We start from the raw sequence: 19,703 nt of genomic DNA, 5'->3' as shown, positions 1-19,703 counted from the left end.
ATGTCTCCCATCCACTACATTACGTACTGGGTGGGCACAGGAGTACATTCAGACAGAGACTCATTCCATCGAGATGCAACACAGAGCGTCATAGGAAGTCATTTCTGCCTGTGGCCATCAAACTTTACAACTCCTCCCCGGAGGGTCAGACACCCTGAGCCAATAGGCTGGTCCTGGACTTACTTCATAATTTACTGGCATAATTTACATATTACTATTTAACTATTTATGGTTTTATTAATATTTATTATGTATGGTGCAACTGTAACGAAAACCAATTTCCCTCCGGATCAATAAAGTATGACTATGACTATGACTATTGGATGATACAATATGTCCCACTGTAGCTTTCTCCTTAACCCCATTTTGTGTTTTTTTTTTTCAATGACTGTAGTTAATTTTAGGTTACACAAGTGGATTCTGTTCTGCCTGAGAGTCTGTTGGTTCATGAGTTTATTAATGACAGTTACTATCATACAGTAACCATTTTTACAGATGGATTGAAACATAATTTAACTGGGAATGTTAATGTGGCTGTTTTCTTTTTTCTGTGTGTCTGAATTGCAGGTAATGATAAAGAAATCACTTACCAGCCATTTTTGGGTATATGAAGCAGAATTCTTTGTCATCATTACAGTGGATGGAGGAAATTGGTCCTTACAAACTTGTAATTTGTTCAGAATCCTTTTCGGGTTTGATGGTTTTTGCAATATCTTCAGGTCAGACATTTTTTACAAGTATATTTAAGTAATTTTCCATATATACAAGATTCTGACCTTATTTTAAAAATGAACCCTTCAGTGAAAGGCTTTATTGGGAAAATTTATAATTTACTATTACAACAGGACAATTCTCCTTTCCTTAACATCAAGCAAGATTGCGAAAGAGAGCTTAATATGACCTTGATATCAGAGGATTGGTTGTGAATTTTGTGCCAGTCATTATCTAATTCAATTTAAAACTGTACATCGTTATTATTTGACGAAGGAGAGATTGTCTAAAATTTTTCCTAATGTAAATAATAGTGTGATAGATGCAAAACTGAGATAGCTACATTGACACATATGTTTTGGTCGTGTTCTGTATTGAAACAATTTTGGAAATCCATTTTTTCTATAATCTCTAAAGCTTTAAGAATCAATTTACAACCTAATAAATTGACAGTTTTGCTTGGTATAATTCGTCAACATATTCACGGTATTTCTACATCTGACCAGTATGTAATTGCATTTGTCACGTTACTGGCTAGAAGGGCTATTTTATTAAAATGGAATGATGCCTCTGCTCCCACTTTGATACAATGGTTCTTTCAGGTGATTTTATGTGTTATTTTTGAAAAAATTAGCAGTGGAACTATTGATCCTAAATTTGACTTTGAGAAAAGGTGTGGCTCTTTTGCCCGTTATTATCATTTGACTTGAGTTAATTAAGATGGTCCTTTTCTGATGCTTGGTTATATGAATTTGGTTGGCAGTTTGATGACTTTTTTTTAATGGAAGCTTGTATGGCGCAAAGCTCCGGGGTTGTGCTCCAAATGGTTTTTTTTTCCCTTTTTTTTAGTTATTAGGGGTTTTCTCTGTTTTAGTTAGTAGGGGTTCCTTTTTATTCCTTCTTTCCTTTTTTTCCATAAAAAAAGATTTAATACTTTGTTTTTTGATTATTATTGCTTTTCTGTTTAGCCTGGTTGATAATTTAACTTTTACTCTACAAATGGATATGTTATCTTGATTATTTTGATGTATTTTTCTCTGTTGTTGATTTTCAATAATAATTAATAAAAAAGATTTAAAAAGCAAGAAAAGGGTTTGATGAGCCTTAAAACAGGTCATTCTAGCAGTAGGTCAGATTGACTGTTGGGACCTCGTCAAGCAGTATTTCATGTACAAATTTGGTTTATATGTCTGCACCTTATGGGCCCTGCACATCGCACTGGTGAGGGAAATGATGGGGTTGACTGTTTAGCAACACAACCTGTTAAAAGTTCAACTGTGGATATCGACTTTCCACTTAGCAAATCTTAGCTTAGGGGTTGGTAGTGTTAAGAGTTAGGGACTTATGGCAAGACTTGTAGGATAAAGGACAGGCACCTTTACAGAATACATAAACCAGCTGGGTTTATAGAAGAAGGGCTAAAAACAAGAACGGAAGAAATTATATTGACATGACTTAGAATTGCCCAGTCTGTGCTTAATTATGCCTTGTATCTAATTGGAAAACATCATTCTGTGTCGTGTACATTTTATCATTATGAAACTGGTAAACACATACTATTTCAGTGTGAAGCAGATATGGCTGAAAAAAATCAAATGCAGTCTTCAGTACAATCTTTTGGTGGGGTTGGTGGTTTTCAGATAAAAACTTTATTAAGTTCAGGGACTGACTTTAAATTAATTCACAGTATTGAACCGGCAAAGGCCTATAATAACGGTAATGTCACAATTATATCGGGGACATCAATATGCAAAGGATTGGGAAAATCAGGTTGTTGTTCGATCACGATAGGGCATTTGTTGAATGCCTACGAGATGGATTTTTAAAGCAGATTGTGTTTGGGCCTACTTGTGACAAAGGCCATTTTGGATTGGGTGTTGTGTAATAACCCTGATCTTATTTGGGAGCTGAAAGTAAAGGAACCGTTCGGAGGCAGTGATTATAATATAATTGAATTCGTTCTGCAATTTGAGAGGGAGAAGCCTAAGTCACATGTATCGGTCTGGCAATGTAATGAAGGGAATTACGGAGGCATGAGAGAGGAATTTGCCCAGGTGAATTGGAGAAGGATACTGTGGGGATGATGGCTGAACAGAGGTGGCTTTCGTATCTGGAAATAGTTTACAAGGCGCAGGAGAGACATGTCCGACAGAAGAATCTCTCAAATGGCAGGGTTAGGAATTGGTGGCTGACAAGGGAAGTTCAGGACTATGTATTACCAAAGGAAATGGCATATAATGGCAGGATACTGGGTGGTGTGGAGGCGCAGAGGGATTTGGGGGTTCATGTCCACAGGTCACTGAAAGTTGCCTCACAGGTGGATAGGGTAGTTAGGAAAGCTTATGGGGTGTTAGCTTTCATAAGACGAGGGATAGAGTTTAAAAGTCGCGATGTAATGATGCAGCTCTATAAAACTCTGGTTAGGCCACACTTGGAGTACTGTGTCCAGTTCTGGTCGCCTCACTATAGGACGGATGTGGAAGCATTGGAAAGGGTATAGTGGAGATTTACCAGGATGCTGCCTGGTTTAGAAAGTATGCATTATGATCAGAGATTAAGGGAGCTAGGGCTTTACTCTTTTGAGAGAAGGAGGATGAGAGGAGACATGATAGAGGTGTACAAGGTAATAAGGGGAATTGATAGAGTGGATAGCCAGTGCCTCTTCCCCAGGGCACCACTGCTCAATACAAGAGGACATGGCTTTAAGGTAAGGGATGGGAAGTTCAAGGGGGATATTAGAGGAAGATTTTTTACTCGGAGAGTGGTTGGTGCGTGGAATGCACTGCCTGAGTCAGTGGTGGTAGCAGATACACTCGTGGAGTTTAAGAGACGACTAGACAGGTATATGGAGGTATTTAAGGTGGCGGTTTATATGGGATGCAGGGTTTGAGGGTCAGCACAACATTGTGGGCTGAAGGGCCTGTACTGTGGTGTACTATGCTATGTTCTGTATAAGGTAGAAAAGGTGAGCAGGATGTTGGATTATTGAAATGCCCATAAAATCCAACAAAAGGCAACGAAAAAAGCCATAAGAATGTTAAAGATGAAATATGAGGGCAAACTAGCCAATAATATAAATCAGGATACTAAAAGTTTAGTTTTCAGTTACATGAAGAGTGAAAGGGAGATGAGAGTTGATATTGGACAATTGGAAAATGATGCTGGTGAGGTAGTGATGGGGATAAAGAAATGGCAGATGAACTTAATAAACACTTTGCATCAGTTTTCACTGTCTTTTCCTGTCAGCACCGCCCCACTTGTCCTATTTAACCTGTCCAGGTGCGGGTGGACTTTAGGACCCGGGGGAGCTCAGGACCCGCCGCCCGCGGCTGCTGCTGAATCTGCGGTGTTTCTGTTCTGTTGTCGGATGCGGTGAACGAGTTAAAATTGACGGATCAATAATTCTCATCTCGTGTTTATTTCACTCTCCGCACATTTATATTTACAGGGACTTTACTCCTGACGCCGGTCCCGGGACCCGATCCGTTTACAGACCCGGAGCGGAACCGGAGCAGATTCTCAGCCACTGGTTTACAATCCCAGTCCAGAAGAAAGGATAAAGTTTCCCCGTGAATTTATTCCCAGTGAAGGTGTGGAGATGGGACTTGGTCTCCGCGTTGTAAAATGAAACTGTCCCGGACTGGTAACTGAGATAAACTCCCACCCTCCCGGGGATGGGACCGGCAGTGAGACGGGACTCAGGGGAGGGGAACACGTCACAATCCCGATGTAACACGTCACCATCCCGCCCGATGACCCAGAATCCGGTCTCCGGTCTCACTCTGACCCGTCTCTTCCTCTGCACAGACTCTGCGGCGACTCCCAGACCCCAGTCCCGATTCCCCGTCACCTCCACCTCCCAGTAATGTCTCCCCGATGTGAATCCCTCCGATCCCAGCACACATTCCCAGTCTGTGAATCCCTTCCCGGTGTCAGGGAGATTCCTCCGGGTCCGGGTCCGTCTCACACTCTTCCGATCCTCAGACACCTCGAGCCGCGGATTCGCCGTTTCCACATCCAGGGTGACAGAGACTGGGGGGAGAAGCAGAGAATTAGAGAGTCCCCGGGGATCGGGGGGAGACTCGGGCAGCGCGGTCCCGGGGACCGGGGGGAGACTCGGGCAGCGCGGCCCCGGAGATCGGGGGGAGACTCGGGCAGCGCGGCCCCGGGGATCGGGGGGAGACTCGGGCAGCGCGGCCCCGGGGATCGGGGGGGGGGATTCGGGCAGCGCGACCCCGGGGATCGGGGGGAGACTCGGGCAGCGCGGCCCCGGGGACCGGAGGAGACTCGGACAGCGCGGTCCCGGGGACCGGGGGAGACTCGGGCAGCGCGACCCCGGGGATCAGGGGAAAGGCCGCTAGGCCTCAGGCGCAGTCGGGTGGCCGACACGAACCTTTCCCGAGGTTTGACCGAACAAAAGCGGATGGACAACGAATATCTCCCCAAGGGTTTTCCGCTGGACGGAGAGCAGAGATTTCCCGATCAAACAGACACAAAATGCTGGAGGAACCGAGCGGATCAGGCAGGAGGTGTGGAGAGAGATGGACAGTCTACGGTTCAGGTCGACATCTTCCCTCAGGAATAGAAATAGACAGCAAACGAGTGCGGGAAAGGGGTGGATTAATATGGGAAAGGGGTGAGTGAATAGATTTAAACTGGAGGTCACGGAGGCCCATCGGCCCAACTTGTTTGTGCTGACCAACTTGCTCTAGTGAGCTAGTCCCATTTGCCCATTATTCTTTTCACCTTTTCTTATCCACGGCCCTGCCAGGATGTGTTTTAAAACATTCTCCCTGTACCCATCTCTACAGTTGATCAAGACCCGGTGTAAACAGAGATAACCCTCTTCCCTGTCCATTGTACCATGAATTTTAGTGCCATTAACAAACCTACTAACTATGTCACCGACATTATCATCCAAATCATTAATAGGAATGACAAACAACCCCGGCCCCAGCACTGACCTCTGCAGGTCACAGGCCTCCTGTCCTCTGTGTTTAAGAGACACTTGGACAGACACTTCAATAGGCAAGGCACAGAAGGAGACTGACCTAATGCTGGCCAATGCGATGAATGTAGATGGGTAAATAGGTCAGCACAGATGTGATGGGTCGAAGGGCACATTTCTATGCTGTACGGCGATGGTTCTGTGAACTGAATGGATAAGAACCCCCAAACCCCCCTCTCCCTTCGGGTGCTGGGAATTTCAAACAGACAGTGACCCCTGATCCTTGACTCCTCAGACAGGGAAACATCCTCCCTGTATCCTGCCTGTTGACCCCAGAAGAATTTTTAGTTTCCCTGAGATCTCCTCTCTTTCTTCTGAACAGGGAACAGAGAACATAGAACAGTACAGCACAGGAACAGGCCCTTCATCCAATGTTAACATTCATTTGTGAGTGTGAAGTGTGGAGTGGGGGAGTGTGAAGGTTCGAGACAGTAAAGGAGGTGATAATGGGAAACAGCAGCGGAGAGATAAACGGCAGATTGAACCAGAACCAGGTGGGAGAGGGGTGGAAAGCCTGTGGGTGAACTGTGTGTGTAGACGTAACGAGAAGCTGGAGTGGGACAAAGGTGGAGATGAGGATCCCTTTGTCCCCTTTCCCACAACCCCATCACTCGCAGCCCCTCAAGAGGAAAGGGGAGGAATTTTCAGGGACCCTTAAGCAACACATGTCCTGATGAAGTGTTTCAGTCTGAACTGTTGACTGTTTACTCTTTTCCATCGATGCTTCCTGACCTGCTGAGTTCCCCCAGCATTTTGTGTTTTTTGCTCTACTTTAAATATACTTAATTATTTGCCTCCACAGCTGCCTGTGGCAGATTCACTGTCCTGTGGCTGAAGAAATTCCTCCTCATCTCTGTTCTAAATCGACACCCTCTAGTCGAAGGCTGTGCCTTGTGTTCTCGACCCAGCCGCTATAGGAAACATCCTTCCGACATCCACTCTCTCCAGGTAGGTGTCAGTGAGATCAGGCCAAGACCCTTCATCAGGACCTGTGTTGCTTGGATTACCAGCATCTGCAGATTTTCTCATGTTTGATTTTTAAAGCAGAAGTTGATATGTAAACTTCTTGATTAGTCAGGGTGTCAAATGTTAATGGGGAGGAGGCGGGAGAGTAGAGTTGAGAGGGATATAAATCAGCCATTCTTCTGAACTCCCATGAGTACAGGCCCAGAACCATCAAACACTCCTCATATGTTAACTCTTTTATTCCCAAAATCATTCTGGTGAACCTCCTGGATCCTCTCTAATGCCAGCACATCTTTTCCGATATAAGGGACCCAAAACTGCTCACAATACTCCGTGTGGTCTGACCAATGCCTTATAAACACTCAGAATGACATCCTATTCGAATCCTCTCGAAATGAATGCTAACGTTGAGCTTGCTGAGCTTAACACTGACTCAAAGTGCAATTAAACATAAGGGAATCCTGCACAAGGACACCCAAGTCCATTCTGCACCTCTGATTTTTGAATTTTCTCACTGTTTACAAAATCGTCTATGCCTTTATTCCGCCTGCCAAATTGCATGCACGACTTCGCTACTCGATAATCCATCTATCACATCTTTGTCCATTTTCGAATCTGTCTCTGTCCTTCCCCAGACTCTGAGCTTCTGCACCACTACCTTCCCCTTCACCTAACTTCATATCATCTGCAAACTTGGCCACAAAGGCAACAATTCTGTCATCCAAATCATTCTTTGTCTATCTTGGCTTTGTGTTCCTCGAAGAATTCCAGCAGATTTGTCGGGTAAGATTTCCCCTTCAGGGAAGACACGCTGTCTTTGCCCTATTTTATCATGTGCCTCCATGTACCCAAAAGCAGTTCCATTAATACTGGACTCCAGCATCCTTCCAAGCACACCACATCCAGACTAACTCACCTGTAATTTTCTTTCCTCAGCTGCTCTGCCTTCTTAAAGAGTGAAGTGACCTGTGCAATTTTCATTCGTCTTGAATATCCAATTATCTAGTGATCCCTGAAAGATCATTACTAATGCCCCCATATTCTCTTCAGCTAACTCTTTCCGAACACTGGGGTGTAGTCCATCTGGTCCAGGTACCCTCAGACCATCAATCTTCCCACGCACTTTCTCCTCAGTAACATCAACAACACTCAATTCTGTCCCCAGACACTCTCACATTTCTGACATACAGCTGGCATCTTCCACAGTGAGGATTGACACAAAATATTAAATAAGCACTTCGACAATGTATTTTGTCACATGTCTCCTCTCCAGTGTCATTTTCCTGGGGTCCAATATCCACTCTTGCCTCTCTTTTACTCTTTAGAGTTTTCTGTCCTCTTGAGTATTGTAGGCAAGCTTTCCCTCATATCTCATTTTCTCTCCTTCGGGCTTTGTAATTGCTTTCTGTTGATTATCAAAATCTCCTCAACACTTCAACATCCTGCTAATTTTTGCTCTATTGTATGCCCTCTCTTTCACTTTTATGCTGTCTTTGACTTCCCTTCTTAAACAAGGTTGCCTCATTCTCCGTGGATAATACTCCTCCGTCTTTGGGATTTACCTATCCAAATTGCCCCCAGAAATTCCAGTCTTTGTTGTTCTGCAATCATCCCTGCTGGTGTCCCCTCCCACTCTACTTTGGTCAGCTCTTCCCTCATGCCTCTGTAACTAACTTTACTCCACTCTAATACCGATACATCTGACTTTATCTCCCTCTCAAACACCAGGGTGAATTCTATCATTTTATGATCACTACTTCCTAAAGATTCTTTTCCCTTAGTCTCCCAAATCATATCTGGTTCACTATACAAATCCCACTCTAGAATTGCCTTTCTCCCATTGGGCTCAACCACAAGCAGTTCAAAAAAGCCATCTTGGGGACTTTCTACAAATTCCCTCTCTTGGGATGCAGCACCAACATGATTTTCCCAATCTACCTCCTTGTTGAAATCCCCCATTCCGACTGTCACATTGCATTTTTTTTTTCCATTTCCTAGTGTAATTTGTATCCCATTTCGACCCTGGTTACTATTTAGAGGCCTGTATATAATTACCATCAGGGTCTTTTTACCCTTGCAGTTTTTAACTCCACCCACAATGACTCAACATCTTCCGACCCTATGTCACCTCTCGCTGAGGATTTCATTTCATTTTTTACAACAGACCCTCCCCAGCCCCTCTGCCTACCTGCCTGTCCTTTGAACACAAGGTGTATCCTTGGATGTTGGGCTTCAACCAGCATCTCCTTTCAGCTGCAACTCAGTGACGCCAACAACGTTATACCTGCCAATCTCTACCTGTGCTACAACATCATCTACCTTATTCCGTATACTGGAGCATTCAAATATAACACCTTCAGTCCTGTATTCATCAGCCTATTCGACACTGTCCACATGAGCTTAAGCAAGGTCTATGATATCAATGATAGACCACAGTTCGGGTATTGTCTGCATGTCCACGTCCCCGAATATAGTGAAACATAGAAACACAGAAAACATAGAACACAATATAGGCCCTTCGGCCCACAAAGCTGTGTTGAACATGTCCCTACCTTAGAACTACCTAGGCCTTACCCATGGCCCTCTATTTTTATAAGCTCCATGTAGCCATTCATGAGTTTCTTAAAAGACCCTGTCGTTTCCACCTGCAGCACCACCACCAGCAGCCCGTTCCGCGCACTCACCATTCTCTGCATAAAAAACATACCTCCGACATCTCTGTATCTCCTTCCAAGCACCTTCAAACTATGCCCTCTCATGCTAGCCATTTCAGCCCTGGGAAAAAGCCTCTGACTGTCCACACGATCAATGCCTCTCATCATTTTGTACACCTCTATCAGGTCACCTCTCATCCTCCGTCGTTCCAAGGAGAAAAGGCCGAGTTCACTCAACCTATTCTCATAAGGCATACCGGCCCCGCCCCCCAGCAAAAACAGGCAACATCCTTGTAAATCTCCTCTGCACCCTTTCCATGGTTTCCACGTCCTTCCTGTAGTTGTAGTGAGGTGGCCAGAATTGAGCACAGTACTCCAAGTGGGCTGACCAGGGTCTTATATACGTGCAACATTACCTCTCGGCTCTTAAACTCAATCCCACGATTGATGAAGGTCAATGCACCGTACGCCTTCTTAACCATAGAGTCAACCCGTGTAGGATGTCATTACACTGGACAGGAAGGTTCAGGAGGATGTTACCAGGACTGGGGGGGTTTGGATTAAAAGTAGAGAGTGTTTAAGCTTGGGCTATTTAGCTGTAGTGTAGGATGTTGATTGTTGATCCCTTATCGAGGTAAATACATTCACAACGGGCTGAGATAAAGTGAGTCTTTTTCTGAGAAATGGGAGTACAGAACCAGAGGGCTCAGATTGAAAGTGAGGGGGGAAGTTTTCATGAGGGATCTATGGGGTAACATTCTCACAGAGAGGGAGGTGGGCAGGTGGAATCTGCTGCCAGATGCTGTAGAAACAGGTAAAATTAAAATATTTTAAGATGAACTTACACAGGTACATAGATAGGAAGTGGTTAGAGGGATATGGGGCAAACACACACAAGGGGGACATGCTCAAGAAGACATCTCAGTCTTGCAGATGCATGAAGTGGTTCGTGGGTTCAAACCCTCCCAGATCATCCTCCTGAGGAATCTCACCCCGGAGTCTGTCTGTGAACTGTTGATGTGACGTCGCATCAGGGGGCAGCTCAGTGCACAGAACAGACTGGGTAAGGACGGCAGATTTCATTCCTAAGTCGGAACGTGGGCCTATTTCTTTGACCATGTGTCACACTCAGATATTATGTGTGTGTGTGTGTGTGTGTGTGTGTGTGTGTGTGTGTGTGTGTGTGTGTGTGTGTTGATTGTGGTAAAGATCATTGTGTTTGTGTGTACACATTGAAGGAGAGTGTACACATTGAAGTATTTGTATGTCACAGTGTGTCATCACATGTCTGGTGTGTGCTGACAATGTGTGACATGTATGAGTTGTTTAAATAAATAAATTACCGTGTCTGAAGAGAATAGTTTCCAGGTTACTGAAGGAAATATCAATGTACATTGCTGCGTCTCTGACTACAATCTGCCAATCCTTCCTGTGTATGTGTGTGTCGGGCTGTTTTGCCAGTCTGGTTATGCTGTGTGTGCTTCTCCTGAGATGAAATCCTGAATGATGTCAATGCTGGCTGGGTTGTCTGGGCTCATTCTCACAATGCTTCAGTGTTGTGGTCTGATAACCATAAGCTCATAAGATATAGGAGCAGAATTTGGTCATTTGGCCCACTGTGACTGCTCCACCATTCAATTATGGCTGATCCTTTTCTTCTCCTCCTCAGCCCCACTCGCCAGCCTTCTTGCCACAACCTCTGATACTGTGTGCAATCTAGAACCTGTCAAGCTCGGCCTTAAATATGCCCAACGACCTGGCCTCCACAGCTGCCTGTGGTAACAAGTTCTGCAAATTCACCACCTCTGGCTGAAGAAATTTCTCTACATCTCTGTTTTTAAATAAGACGCCCCTGTATCTTGAGGCTGTGCCCTCTTGTCCCAGACTCCCCCACTATGGGAAACATCCTTCCCACATCTACTCTGTCTTGGCCTTTCAACATTCAAAATGTTTCAATGAGATTCCCCCATCATCTATCTAAATTTCAGCGAGTACGGTCACAGAGCTATCAAACGTTTCAAGTCTGATAACCCTTTCATTCCCGGAATCATCCTTGTGAACCTCCTCTGAACCCTCTACGATGCCAGCACATCTTTTCTTAGATGAGGAGCCCAAAACTGTTCACAATACTCAAGGTAATGCCTCACCAGTGCCTTATAAACCCTCAGCATCACATCCCTGCTCCTGTATACTAAACTCCTGGAACTGAATGCTAACATTGCATTTACCTTCCTCACAACTGACTCTACCTGCAAGTTAACCTTCAGGGTGCTCTGCAGAAGGACCCCCACATCCATCTGCATCTCAGATTTTTGAATTGTGTCCCCATTTTAAATAATCTGCGTATTATGTCTCCTACCACAATGCATGACCATGAATTTCCCAGCATTGTGTATCATTTGCCACTTTCTTGCCGAGTCTCCTCATCCAAGTCCTTCCACAGCCTACCTGTTTCCTCAACACTACTGGCCCCTCCACCAATCTTATTATATGCCAACTTGTCCTATCTTGTCCAGTATCACCAAGTATTCCATAACCTCATACTTAACAATTGACACTAATGTCTTCCCACCCACAGAGGTGAGGCTAACTGGTGTATAACTTCATTTCTGCTGCCTTCCTCATGACTAAGAGTTGGGTGACATTTGTAATTTCCAGTCCTCTGACACCATACCAGAGTCCAATGATTTTTGAAAGATCATTTCAAATGCCTCCACAATCTCTACCGCTACCTCTTTCAGAACACTAGGGTGCAGTTCATCTGGTCCGAGTGACGTATGTCCCTTTTTGAGCACCTTCTCCCTTGTAACAGTAACTGCACTCACTTCTCTTCCCTCACACTCTTCAACACCTGACACAGTGCCAGTGTCTTCCACAGTGAAGACTGATGAAAATACTCATTTAGTTCATCTGCCATCTCTTTTTCCCCTGTTATTATATATCCAGCCTCATTTTCTAGTGGTCCTATATCCACTCTCATCTCTATTTTATTTCCTCGCAATACTTGAAAATCAATTTGATATTGTTTGTTTGTTTGACCTGCTGCGTTCGCCAGGAACTTTGATGTGTGTTGCTTGATATTGTTTGCTTACTTGTTTTATAAAGACAGGTGTGTAAAAAGGGCCTGAAGGATCATTGGAGACCCAAGTCACCCCAACAACAAACTGTACCAGTCGCTACCATACAGGAACTGGTTCCGCAGCATAAAAGCCAGAACCAACAGGGTCCGGGGACAGCTTCTTCCACCAGGCCATCAAACTGATTAACTCGTGCTGAGACAACTGTATTTCTATGTTATATTGACTGGAATGTTATACATATTATTTATCATAAATTACTGTAAACTGCACATTTAGACGGAAGATTTTTCCTGCTTGTTTATAGAAAGGATGTAAGTAGTAAAGTCAATTCAATTCAATTCCATATTTCATTTTTCCCCTCCCATTCATTTTTTTCAGTTCCTCTCTGTAGGTATTTAAAAGCCTCCCAATTCGCTGTCTTCCTATTAATTTTCACTTTGTTGTATGCCCACTCTTTGGCATTTACATTAGCTTGTCTTCCCTTATCAGCCACGATTGTACTATTTTGCCATTTGAGTATTTATTTATTTTTGGAATATATCTATCCTTCACCTTCCTCATTTTCCCAGAATCTGATATCATTTCTGCTCTGCTGTCATCCCAGACAACATCTCTCTCCATTTTACTTTGGCCAACTCCTCTTTCAGACCACTGTAATTTCTTTTACTCCTCTGGAATACTACAACGTCAGACTTTACTTTTTTCCTTATCAAATCTCAAGTTGAACTCAGTCATGTTGTGAGCACGGCCTCCTCAGGTTTTTTTCCTAAGATATCATCTCCAGTTCAATACATAACACCCAATCCAGTAGAGCTGTTCCCCGAGTTGGCTCAATGATAAACTGCACTAAAAAGTTATCACATGGCATTCAACAAATTCACTCTCTTGAGATCCATTATCAATCTAATTTTCCCAATTGACCTGCTTGTTGAATTCTCCCATGACTATTGTAACATTGTCTGTTTCATTGGCCTTCTCTATTTCCAGTTGTAATCTGTGGTCCACATCCAGCTACTGTTGGGATCCTGTATATGACTGTCATCAGTGTCATTTTCACTTCTGAATTTCCTTCACTCAACCCACAAGGAATCAACATCTTCCAATCCTATGTTACATCTTTCTATTGATTTACCAGGAGAGCCATTTCACCCCCTCTGCCTACCTTCCTAACCATCTGATGCAACGTGTAACGTTGGACATTCATCTCCCAAGTACAACCATCCTTCAGTCATGATTCAGTGATGGCCACAGCATCATACCCGACAAACTGTAATAATGCAACAAGATCATCCACCCTATTTCTCACACTCCATGCATTGAGATATGACGCTTTGGGTACTGTATTTCCTATCCTTTTTCATTCTGCATCCCTCATGCACTGATACTCACCCAGCTGGCTGCAGTTTTGTCCTCGTATCTGGCTGCCCCATCTGACAGTCTGACTGCACACTATCTTTGCATTTTTACCATCAATCCTACCCCTTCACTCGTTCCTAACCACCCCCCCCCAACAAATTAGTTTAAACCCTCCCCAACAGCTCTATCAAACCTCCCTGTGAGAATATTGTTCTCCCTCGGGTCCAGGTGCAACCCATCCCTTTTCAGCAGGTCATTTCTCCAGCAGAAAAGATCCCAATGATCCAAAAACCTGAAGCCCTGCCCCCTGCACCAGCTTCTCAGGCATGCTTTAATCTGCCAAATTATCCTGCTCCTACCCTCACCAGCACGTCGCACAGGCAGCAATCCAGAAATTATAAACCTGAAGGTACTGCTTCTGAGCTTTCTACCAAGCTCTCCAATTTCTATTTTCAGGACCTCTTTGTTTTTACTTCCAATGTCATTGGTCCCAAAATATACCGATATATATGACTCTCCCCCTCTCCCCCCCCCCACTAAAATGCTGCAGACACGACCCGAAGCATCCCTGATTCTGGGAACTAGGAGGCAACATACCATTTGGGTGTCCCGTTCACATCCACAGATTCTCCTGTCTGTTCCCCGACTGAGTCCCCAATCACTACCGCTCCCCTCTTTTCCCTCGAACAACAGTGAGAGTTGCCAATCCAGAAGGGGGAAGACCTGCGTCAATCAGAGTCTGCACTCACAGCGCATGAAGGACTTGTGTATTTTTCTGACAACCCCGGTGACTACACTGATGCCCGCTTTTATTCCCTGCAATATCATAAGATCAGTATTAATTTCCCATCTCCTGTGGTAGGATTCAAACTCATGTCTTGGCATGTTAGTGCAGTGGCCTGGGATCAGGACCCAGTGGTTCATCGGCCAGTCCCGTGTATTGGTTGTATTGTGACCCTGTGCTGGTGTGTTCAGGGGTCTGACATCTCCAGCTGACCATGTGACAGTGACGCCCCCCCTCCCCCCCTGCCAGTCGGTGGGGTTGACTTCAGTTCCCCTTCAGTCATTATTACAGCCAATCTTTGCCTTAAATAATAACAACTGTGTTTCATAAACAAGGTGAAATGAATCTTTGTAAATTTTACCTCGATTAATGGCATCAAGTGCTTCTCTTAGCACTGTGTTCAACAAATAGGGGTGAACAAATTTTTCCACTGGTAGGGTCTCATCTGTCACTGAATATTCCTGGACATCATCATTAATCCTGCAAATAATAAACTGATGGTGATAAACTGCTATTCTGAACTATTTTACAAATCCATACAGGGTTTCAGTGAAGAGGATGTCCTACCTCCTGTTCCTACTAGTTTCCACCTGAAATAAATAAAAACACAAATCTGATTAGACTTGGACTTACCATCTACATCCTGAATTTTATCCAAATCATTACAAGGTGTTGAAAATTCCCTCTCCCACAGTCACTCACACACACACAAACAACACAGAACCACGAGGAAAATTACAGGTAATGTTTCTGAAAATTAGATCATTACTGAGAGGATGAAACTTACAGGAAAGACAGGACGGGTTGCGCATTTTCATCTGGATAAGACATCAGGGTGATAAGATGGAGCAATTGAAGATCAATGATGGATTTGATTGTGTGCATGTGGAGAAAGTATATCTATTTATGGGCAGATGAAATTCCAGATGGATCTTAAAAAATCCCATAAGAAATTTAGTGAAGAGCACGTGGAACTCACAAGCACAGGAGTGATTGAAGCAGAACAGCAGAGATTGAATGTCATGGGGAAACTGGATGAACACGAGGGACCAGGGAGTTCGGGCACTGTTGCTGGGTGTGGTGAGTAGGTGGGAGGAGGTTTGTTTAGCAGGGAAGCAGATCGGAGAAAATGGACCGAATGGCCTGTTTATGATGGAGAATGGGATATTATCCTGTATGAAGTTTATCCGAGAAAGTAAAGAAACAGTGAATGTTTCCCTAATCTGATGGAAACCGGATATTGAGGATAAGTCTGATGTGTGGGTCACATTCTTTGTTCTCAGTGATTGACAGAGAGACCCTCACACCCACCACATCAGACACACTCACAGCCTGTGATTGGAACTGGGTGTTAATGTGAGATTTAGAGGATATTTAACAGGTAATTAAGGACACAGTCTGCAACTCTGTGTTATTTTCAGAGCAAATAATTTCAGAGCAGATTACATTCTGTCCTGGAATGTACAGAAGTTGTGGAAGTCCAGTTCTGGGACAGCAACAACCCTGAATAGTTTCATCAATTGTCTGGTGAGAAACAGTTTACTGCCATTTGTAAATGCTGTGTGTGGGAGCAATGCACCTGTTTTCTGTCTGCAGTGTATTCTGTGTTACGTGTTTATTATGGTAACACGTCATGTGAGTGGGGGCGTGGGAAAAGCGAACCGAATAAGTTACATATTCGAACTTTGTTCTCAAAAGTTTTGAGCTGGGGACGGACGGATGTCATATCTTTGTTGAACGATACGTTGCAGCTTAACTTACGATTTATAATACTTAAGATTCATCGCTTCTAGATTGTATGTTGCTTATAGAGGATCGAATACATATCTTAGACATTTTGGAACGTCATCATTGGAGTGATTGGAGGGTGCGTCATTCAAGTATAACAATCTGTGTGAGGTTGCCTGCAGCGGCAATTGATTTGTTAGAACTGGTCACTGTGCTGTGTTTATTTCAAATATACCACTGTTCATTTCGTGCTCTTTGACAGGAACAAATTGAAATATAATCCCTCACCTTGAGAAATATCACACTGTCTTTTTGATCCATCTGTTCCTTTAACTTTGAGATTTCCTCCTGAATCCACCCGATATTCTCTTGAATCTCTCGAATATTTTTTTCCATTCGATTTAGAATCCTCTCCTCTTCCTCCCTGAGATCCCTGAGTAAGCTCTGCTCTTTCTCAGTGATAATCTGGCGCAGTTCTGCAAACTGAGACGTGATGTGGGTCTGAACGCTTTGTGACTGTTCCTATCGAATGAAAGGTGAAGATTAATTTACTATATTGCTGTCTGTATTTCCTGATGACGTTAAGGTGACCATTCGGTCCATTAAAGTTCATGCTCCTGAATCATTCCCGTCAACCCCATTCCCTCACGTTTTCCTGAAACCTCCCTCATTGACCTATTAACTCCTACCTGATTCACATACAACTTCCCCCACCTTCACAGGGTTAATTGTAATTAACCATTCATCCAGCATGTCCTTGGGATGTGTCTGAAACTGTCGTGGTCACAGGAAGAGCATGCAAACTCCACACGGACAGTACCAGAGGTCAGGATCGAACCCGAGTCACTAGAGCTGCGATACTCTGCTATTCTGCATTAAAGGGAGCAAAACTATACAGTAATATCAGAAAATCCGCTCAGGAAGCCTCACCCGAACTCCGGAAATCTTCTCTTTCTGTTGCTGCTCCTTTTCCTGGAAGTCTGATTTCTTTTTTGTGAGAGAGTCTAAGGAAGATTTTAACTGATCCTGAAAGTCAGAGAGTGTAAGAAATAGAAAAAAGGGAGAACAAAAGAAACAGGGGATCAAACGCGATTACCGCACACAAAATGCCAGAGCAACTCAGCATCTACAGTGGCATGCAAAAGTTTGGGCACCCCACTCAAAATTTCTTTCACTGAGAATAGCTAAGCGAGTAAAAGATGAACTGATTTCCAAAATGCATAAAGTTAAAGATGACAGATTTCTTTAATGTTTTAAGCAAATATGTTTTTTTTATTTCCATATTTTGCGGTTTCAAAATAACAATAACATTGCGGTCTAGAAGTTTTATTTTAACTTCATCAGTCCACAGGACTTGTTTCCAAAATGCATCAGGCTTGTTTGGATGTTCTTTGAACTCTTCAAATAGAACTTTTTGGCCACAATGAGCAAAGGTATGTTGGAGCAAAAGAGGGTGCAGGATTTCATGAAAAGAATCCCTCTCCAACTGTTCAGCACGGGGGTGGACTGATCATGTTTTGGGCTTGTGTTGCAGCCAGTGGTCTGGGGAACATTTACTGGTAGAGGGAAAAATGAATTTAATTAAATACCAGCAAATTCTGGAAGCAAATGTCACACCGTCTGTAAAAAAGCTGAAAAGAGGATGGCTTCTACAACAGGATAATGAACCGAAACACACCTCAAAATCCACAATGGACTACCTCAAGAGGCGCAAGCTGAAGATTTTGCCATGGCCCTCACAGTCCCCCCGACCAAAACATCATCAAGAATCTGTGGATAGAACTCAAAAGAGCAGTGCATGCAAGACGGCCCAAGAATCTCACAGAACTTGAAGCCTTTTGCAAGGTAGAATGTGCAAAAATCAACCAAACATGAAATGAAAGACTCAGCTGGCTACAGAAACCGTTTACAAGCTGTGATACTTGCGAAAGGGGGTGTTACTAAGTACTGACCATGCAGGGTGCCCAAACTTTTGCTTCAGGCCCTCTTCCTTTTTTTGTTATTTTGAAACTGTAAAAGATGGAAATAAAAACATTCCTTGCTTAAAATATTAAAGAAATGTGTCATCTTTAACTTCATGCCTTTTCAAAATCTGTTCATTTTTACTCGCTTAGCTATTCACAGGAACAGAAGTTTTGACCAGGAGTGCCCAAACTTTTGCAAGCCACTGCATGCAGGGCAAAGAAACAGTCGGTGTTTCGGGATGTGACCCTTCACTAGGACTGGGAAGGAATGGGGCAGAAGACAGAGTAAAAAGGTTGGGGACGAGAACCAGCTGACAGGTGACGGGTGAGACAACGTGAGGGGGAACCTGGGTGAGGGTGGTGAAGTGAGAAGCTGAGAGGGGACAGGTGGAAGAGGCAAAGAGCTGAAGAAGGAGGAAACTAACACGAGAGGACAATCGACCATGGAAGTAAAGGGAGGAATTCGGTCTGTTCGGGCCCCTGAATGGTGACGAGGGAGGAGGTGTGGGAGTCAGGTGTATCACCTGTCCCGTTTACAGGTATCGGTGTCAGGAGGGAGATCAGTTGGACGGAGCGAGTGGATAAGGGAGTTACGTAGAGAGCGATCTCTGCGGAGAGCGGAGAGTTGTGGAAGTGACATGGCGGTGGGATGTGCTTGGTGATAGAATCGCGTTGGAGATGGTGAAAGATGCAGAGAATGATATGTTGGTTATGGAACCTCGTGTGTTTGTAGGTAGCACTTTGGAGATTCAGTTGACGATGGGGTTAGTATCAAATTCAGGTTAGTTTTACCTTGTAGATTTTAACAGCTTCTTTAATCGGCATGAAGCGGTGCTCTCTGTGTTCCTGCGCATCTCTACAGATCAGACAGATCAGTGTCTTGTCCGTTTCACAGAACAGCTTCAGTTCTTCCTCATGTTCCTCGCAGTGAAGTTTACTTTCCTTCCCTTTCGGATTCAGGTTTAAATTTCGAGCTTTTTCAGCCAGATTTGCTAAGGCCCGATTGACCCTGAGGGTGCGGTCAGCAAACACCTCTCCACACTCCGGGCAGGAGTTTCTCTCCTCCCTTTCCCAACACCGTGTGATACAAGAGCGACAGAAGTTGTGCGCGCACTCCAGCGACACCGGATCTGTGAAGAAATCCAGGCAGATGGGACAAATTGCCTCCTCGCTCAAACTCTCGACCTGTCCTTTCGAAGCCATGTTAACTCCTGGCACTTCCTGATTCAGAACGCTGCCGATCCCCTGCAGTACCGCGATTGTCCACTACAGGCGCTGCAGACTCAGCGAATGAACATTACGTTACTGCCTGTGATTTCCACACCAGGGTGGGATCGGAAACACATAAACTGGTCGGAAATAAACACTTGGCCATGGACTGCCCAAGCCCGGCTGCAAAAGGAGGATGGTGGGCATGGGGCTAGTAATCCCAGTGCGACAGATACTTCAGGG

The 19,703-nt window shown here is 44.2% G+C and overlaps 1 protein-coding gene and 1 long non-coding RNA gene across 2 annotated transcripts; one reads left to right on the top strand and one right to left on the bottom strand.

The window, feature by feature from the left end:
• Positions 1–4,120: 4,120 nt before the first annotated feature.
• On the bottom strand, positions 4,121–19,700 carry LOC140185376 (zinc-binding protein A33-like). The gene is made up of 6 exons (XM_072238758.1): positions 19,044–19,700; positions 17,218–17,313; positions 16,576–16,809; positions 15,127–15,149; positions 14,921–15,039; positions 4,121–4,743 (listed from the first exon to the last, which is right to left on the bottom strand). The coding sequence occupies exons 1-6, from the start codon at positions 19,452–19,454 to the stop codon at positions 4,199–4,201; spliced, it is 1,428 nt and encodes a 475-aa protein (XP_072094859.1). The 5' UTR covers positions 19,455–19,700; the 3' UTR covers positions 4,121–4,198.
• LOC140185407 (uncharacterized) lies at positions 5,940–16,868 on the top strand. The gene is made up of 3 exons (XR_011882612.1): positions 5,940–6,667; positions 10,265–10,402; positions 12,445–16,868. It is a non-coding gene; the product is annotated as an uncharacterized lncRNA (long non-coding RNA).
• Positions 19,701–19,703: the final 3 nt, after the last annotated feature.

The sequence above is a fragment of the Mobula birostris genome, chromosome 20 (genome assembly GCF_030028105.1).
Source record: "Mobula birostris isolate sMobBir1 chromosome 20, sMobBir1.hap1, whole genome shotgun sequence".
Classification (NCBI taxonomy): domain Eukaryota; kingdom Metazoa; phylum Chordata; class Chondrichthyes; order Myliobatiformes; family Myliobatidae; genus Mobula; species Mobula birostris.
The sequence above is the reverse complement of the archived record's forward strand: the minus strand, read 5'-3'. Positions and strand labels throughout refer to the sequence as shown.